Below are 6,853 nucleotides of genomic sequence, written 5' to 3'. Positions count from 1 at the left end.
CGTCCTCTAGTGTGCTCACTGCCGGACACTGCAGAGCTCGATTGGCATTTTCAATTGAACACCAGAATTGGCAGGTCCGCCACTGGTGCCCCATGCTTTTCACAGATGAGAGCAGGTTCACCCTAAAGCATATGTGACAGACGTGAAAGGGTCTGGAGAAGCCGCAGAGAACTTTATGCTGTCTGTAACATCGTTCAGCATGACCAGTTTGGTGGTGGGTCAGTGATGGTCTGGGGAGGCATATACATGGAGGGACGCACAGACCTCTACAGGCTACACAATGGCACCCTGACTGCCATTATATATCGGGATGAAATCCTTGGACCCATTGTCAGACCCTACACTGGTGCAGTGGGTCCTGGGCTCCTCCTGGTGAACGACCATGCCTGGCCTTGTGTGGCGAGAGCATGCAGCCAGTTCCTGGAGGATGAAGAAACTGATACCATTGAATGGCCCCCGCGCTCACCTGACCTAAATCCAAAAGAACACCTCTGGGACATTATGTTTAGCCTCCTAAATATTCTGCATTTCATTTTAGTTTGATGTGCCTGATTTGAACAGATACTGTATTGCAATGCATAACAAAAAAAAGTCTGAACTTCTACCATAGGGGGTGGCGGTGTTCTCCTTTGCAAGATATCAAGCGAAGACAAACCCTTTAATATTTGATAAAATTATACAAACACATCTAATAACATGTTATCATGGCTTTTCAAGATTTATTTTACAGCTTTCTGGATTTGGCAATTAAAACAAAGGAATGTGGTTTATTTAAATGGAAACAAGCAAAACCAAGTTAAATATATAGTTTATTGCCAGCTGTCAACAATGGTACTGCATAAACCAGTAACAGCTGTTTCTCAAATGATTTTATGAACACTGACATCACCGTAATTTCTTCCCTTACACAATCTCCAAATTAAACAGACTACTTATAATTCTGCAGCTTGGCGCAAATACCAGGATCACTGCCCAGGCTCCCAAAATAGGATGGTCAAACTATCCCACCTTTTGTTGCTTGGGCCATGTAGTCAAATTATTTTACCCATTTGCACAAAAACAAATGAATGCAGCTCATTAGCAGTCATCACCAGGCTGTATTTTCCAACTTACCCAGTATTAATGCAGCCCCACTGAATGAATTATTATTCGGCACTGATCTTGTCTTTGGACCAAGTCATGTTGTCATTCTGGACCAGTATCAACCTAAAGGCCAACAATTTGGTAGCACTAAGGCTGGATTCACACCTATGCATCTTTAGTGCTTTTTGCACTACAGAATGTGACCCATAGGAAACCATGTTAGATGGACTGTAGCGCAAATCTGCAAAATGCACTAAAAATACATACAGCCTTAGGATCCCATTACTCAGTCATTCTAAGCAGAAGACAAAGTACAACTAAACCCTCTAGCCGTACCATTTCCACGAAATGACTTAACTCAAAAAAGCATTATTGTATTAGAAAAAAAAAATGCACATTTACTCACATTTGAATAATTTTAGTTGTTAGTGCCAAACACAGCGCTGCTGCTCATTGCCACACCTTCCAGTAGGAGCGTGGACTCATGCATGACATTGAAGAATCAAAAAATCTAACCATTCTCTCTCCAGGATGCCTTGCCAATCATATCTGTAGTGGGCAATCCCGAGTGGGGTGTTTCAGGATTGCAGTAAAGGATGACGCTTACTGTATCAGCAGTTGTTGAACCAGCACATCCTTTCGTGGTCCACCTTTGGAACGTTCATTTAGTGTGACAGCACTTCATTTAGAGCACTCTGACACAAAATGTGGCCTGGGGCACTTTTAAAGTTTGTTTTTCTTTTTAAACAGACACTGTGGGCCTGAAGACAAAAAGACATTCACATACAAGGAAAATAACTTTTTGGGCTTTTTTTTCAATGAGGGTTTAGATGCACTTTAAAAAATAGAGAACTTTGTTTTGTGTTTCATGCCCATCCTACATTCCATATACTGAATTATGGATTACAAAAAATGCACTTTAATATAACAAATATTGTGTTTTTAGTAAACTTTTTTTCCTGTTTACGCATTAAAATATCTTCAAGAAAAGTTCATACAGAGAATAAATCAGTGCTTTAAAATGACTTCAATGTTGAAAGGGAGATTCTGTTACATGTGCAAAATACAAGATGTGACTGTAATGTCTTTACACAAAACAAAAAGTACATAGGCAAACAACAGTGTATATTTTGTTAAGTTTCACCACACTGTTCAAAAACAAAATGCAAAAAATGTAATAAATTATTACTGGTGATTTGATGGGACTCAGTAGACCCATCAGAGAGCAAAACAAACTGTGTATATTGAAAAACAAAAGAAGAATTCTAAAATTTGTTAGATACCTACATCCTTGTCCAGGCAGATATGAACAAACTGTGTGCTTGTTCTGTGTACAAGAAGTAGCACATTGTATTAAGTCACATAAAAAAAAAAAAAAGCACTTTTTTTTTATTCTGGGATAATTCAGTGTATATATTTAACGCTGTGGAGCAAATACAAAGAACCACAGCTCAAATACAAGAACTGGAAACCAGCATACATAGTTACTGTACATTCACACTGCTTCTCACTCCCACAAAAGAAATGGACACTATTTCTATCAAATATTCAGAATATGGATCTTATTTTTTTTTTTCCCATGACGCTATAGAAGACTTTTTTGGGGTTTTCTGATCTCAAATTAGAAATCCTTTAAAATGTTGTTTTGTGGACGCATTTGTGCGCAGCTGCCCATGCAAATAAGTATACTTGGTTCAATTCATATTAAATGCCAGGACATCAGCACCTTGTCACAGCAACATTCACTTCACAATAGCCTAATCAGCATTAGTCAAAAATAAAAATAGTCGGAACTGAACTTTTGAATCAAATTGTTATGCTAAAGTATAATAAGCCAATAACATTTTCTAAGAGTTTATTGAGGTCCAATGATTGTTAGGAAGCATGCAGAAATTGACAGCTTGCTCCCTCATCTAGATGAAACATGGCTTCATTTTCCAAAACAAGACTGCGTGCATTTCCATTTCTTCATACATATCCAGCTGCATCTCCTTGTTGATGTCTTGGTAGGCAGGGTTTTTTTTTTTTTTAATGGTTGTTTTTTTTTTTTTTTTTTGCAGATGTACAGGCGTTATTACGTTGTCCAGCTGTCTGCCCAACGCTGTCCAGTTCAGGAAGAAAAGAATACTTTAAAAACACTGGTGAAATCTCAGTCTAGTTAGTGGGGTTGAAGTTTCGAAAGCCTTTTATTGAATAAAAGACAACTCTTTCCACTGTAATGTGGCAAAAAGATGATGGCTGTGACAGCCACAAACACAATGCCACAAGTTACATATTAATGTAGCAAAATGGTGAATCTTAAAATATTATTTTTGACAAATCATACTTCCATTTCACAACTTTTGCAAGGGTTTCACTCAATGTTTCTCTTTGGGAAAATCACAGGAAAAAAAAAAAAAAACTTTTTTAAACCATTGGTGCTAAAATATAGTCATGTCTACCTAAAGTTACATAAAAGCGCTATTGTATATTGCACGCAGAACAGCAAGGGTCATCTTTATCAGGCTGGGCTGCATAGTTCATTTGCCGAACAATCTCTGCAAAAAGCTCATCCACCATTGTTTTACTCTTTGCTGATGTTTCCATAAAAGGGCATCCCCAGTCTTCTGCCAAGGCGCGTCCCTCGTTAGATGACACTTCACGCTCACTTTCTAGGTCAACTTTGTTGCCAACCAAGATTACTGGCACCTTTTCATATCTGCGTAAAAAAAAGAAAAACACATTAGCAAAATGTACATTACTGTTGATTATGCAATTTTTTTTTTTTTTTTAATGCGCATACATTTAAAGGGGACCAGTAATACAGGCTTCTACTTATAAAAGATGATTCCAAACAGGAGACCAATGGCTTACTTCCTCAAACTGGCATATTATATTGAATTAATTTAGTCTCTAGTGCTAGTAGAGAGCCTCAAACCAACAGGTGATCCAGAATAACATTTTAATTGTCTGGCTCAGAAAAAAAAAAAAAATCACTGGTGGAAGAACTCAAAAACCAAAAAAGGACAGAATTGCAATAAACATGATTATTTTCTGTACAGAGATAAGGGTAAAGGGACATACTCTATTAGGGTTCTCATATATCCAGATCATGGTATAAATAATAGTTAATAACATTCAACAGGACATTTTCTTTAACGTTGATGATATTTCACTACTTTTCCCGAATAACTTTGGATTTGCATTTTACTTGGATTATGTAACTAACAAAACAAGGTGGGTTCACAAATTTTCCCATCTTGTTTGTGGCCATTCATCATCTGCTTCGATACATTCCACTGTGAATGGATTAAGATATCTAAGTTATCCCTGTGGCTATAAATGCTTGGGTATACTTGTGAGATGTAGAACTAAGGAAGTTACTTGGATGTTTAGAACATCACAAAATGATTCAAGTGGAATGTGACCAAAGCTGGCCATACACTAATATATTTGCAAATAAAAGCTTGGACATTCCGACAACAAACCCGTGGATACATTTTCGATGGATGTTGGCTTAAACTTGTCTTGCATACACATGGTCACACAGAAATTCTGAACATCAAGAACGATGTGACGTACAACACTACGACGAGCCGAGAAAAATGAACTACAATGATTCCGAGCATGCGTCGGACTGATTCCGAGCATACGTAGAAGTTTTGTGCGTTGAATCGTGTACACATGGTTGGAATTTCCGACAAGAACTTTTGTCGTCAGAAAATTTGAGAACCAGCTCTCAAAATTTTTGTTGTCGGAAATTCCTGACAGCAAATGTCCGATGGAGCATTCACACAGTTGGATTTTACAAGCAGCTCACAGCGAACATTTGTTGTCGGAAATTCCGACCGTGTGTACGCGGCATTAGTAGATTTGATGACTTGACAAATGTCGTCCGACAGTATGTCAAGATTGTGTTTGTTTTCAACATTTGATAATAGAACAAATTGACTTTTCTGGATGAAAATCGCATTTAATGTCAAAAACAATTGTTTGTTTTCACCCTGCTACTTAAAATTTTTCTTCTCTCTGTAGTCCAAATTGGACATTGATTTGCCACCAATAATGATTAGAAAAATGGTCACGCATTCTTAAAATTAAAAAACTTGGAAGTAAATTCTACTGGTGTATAGCTAGCTTAAGGGTGATGTCACAAAGGCAACTAACCAGCGCTACCTTCACTTTGCTACCCATGAGGAATCACTTCCTCACAGACCCTGAACGTTGACTAATTTCGCTCACTAGTGAGCAATATCTTGCGGTCCCAGCTAAAAAGGGAGCAATTTTATACAGATTGGCTAAAAGGGATGGTCCGGAACTCAATGGGGGCTATGGAGCATTACCATGGCACCCCAGCTCCATGTGCAGTAGGTTGTATACACACACAGGAAGAGCAAATAGCTTTTTTTGGTAGCAGAGACACAAATGTTTCTTCTACCAAAAACACTTTAAAAATGCAACTTCAGACAAAACCTACTAGATAAAAATTAAAAGCTCATCGAAAAATAAAATTTAACTAGCCGCCGTAAGTTAAGAGGCAAGTGCTTTGTGAACACAGCACTTGCCTCTCTAACTTACGGCGGCGCAGCGTAAATACGATACGCTGCGCCGCTGTAACAATAGGCAAAACTACCTGAATCTAGCCCTCTGTGTCCAGGGTTGCATGTCTGAACAAGTGTTTGCAGCTACTAATGTTTATCTATATACAGCCACATGTTCTTTATGCTGTATGGCCCTCATTGTGGCAGGGTGGATGAGAACTTAAAAGAGAAGAAGCAGCAGCACAGCGATGTCCTCAGCCTACGGTCACTCTGCTGCTTGTCAGATGGGTTCCTTGTACTGCTTCATTCTTTCATACTCCAGCCCCATTGTACAGGGACTGCAAGAGGCTGACATCAGGTCAAATTCAGGTACTTACAATGCTGAGATTTAACGATGTAATCATGATTAAAAAGCTGCATTAATTTGTGTCAAAGTGCCAGGCTAGATGTAGTAGTTAGAACTTAGTGACAAAAGTCATTTCTAATATTCCAGTGTACACTAGACTATCAATGGGCATTTGCACCTGCGCGTCACAGAACAGGAAAGTCCACTTATATCCAGTCTAATCATCGAATCCCCCACATTCTACCAGTATTATGCTTAAACCAGTGTCATTACTTTTGTCTCCAAAATGCCAAGCCTTTAATCAATTGTGGAATGTGCTACGAATTACCACAATAATACTAAGCTTGGGTCTCTTTGGCAAAGAAATAAGGTCCAGACAGGTTTCCACATGCTAGCAGGTTATTATGCAGTACTTATCTCAGCGCTGCCCATTACTGCATTGAACCTACAGTGGACATAAAAAGTCTGCACACCCCTGTAAAATGTCAGGTTTCTGTGATGTAAAAAAAATAAATAAAAAACAGACAAAAGATAAATAATTTCAGAGCTTTTTCCATCTTTAAACACTAAAGGACCGCCTCCCGCACATATACGTCGGCAGAATGGCACGGCTGGGCACAGGCACGTACAGGTATGTCGCCTTTAAGAGCCCAACCGTGGGGCGCACGCCCGCGACCCGGTCCGAAGCTCCGGGACCTGATCGCCGCCGGTGTCCTGCGATCGGTCACAGGAGCTGAAGAACGGGGAGAGGTGTGTGTAAACACACCTTCCCCATTCTTCACAGTGGCACAGTCATTGATTGTCTGTTCCCCGATATAGGGAAAGACGATCAATGACGTCACACTCCCCGCCCCCTAGTTAGAAACACACATGAGGTCACACCTAACCCCTACAGCACCCCCTA

General features: G+C 39.4%; 1 protein-coding gene across 1 annotated transcript in view; it reads right to left on the bottom strand.

Annotated features, from left to right (window-relative positions):
* Positions 1-791: 791 nt before the first annotated feature.
* The window catches only part of RAP2A (RAP2A, member of RAS oncogene family), a 30,645-nt gene continuing 24,583 nt past the window's right edge, over positions 792-6,853 (bottom strand). Inside the window, exon 2 of the mRNA XM_040336124.1 lies at positions 792-3,781. Within this exon, the coding sequence (XP_040192058.1) occupies positions 3,544-3,781 (238 nt within the window). The 3' untranslated portion in view covers positions 792-3,543. The remainder of the gene's footprint in view (positions 3,782-6,853) is intronic.

This window comes from Rana temporaria, chromosome 2 (assembly GCF_905171775.1).
Source record: "Rana temporaria chromosome 2, aRanTem1.1, whole genome shotgun sequence".
Lineage (NCBI taxonomy): Eukaryota > Metazoa > Chordata > Amphibia > Anura > Ranidae > Rana > Rana temporaria.
The sequence above is the reverse complement of the archived record's forward strand: the minus strand, read 5'-3'. Positions and strand labels throughout refer to the sequence as shown.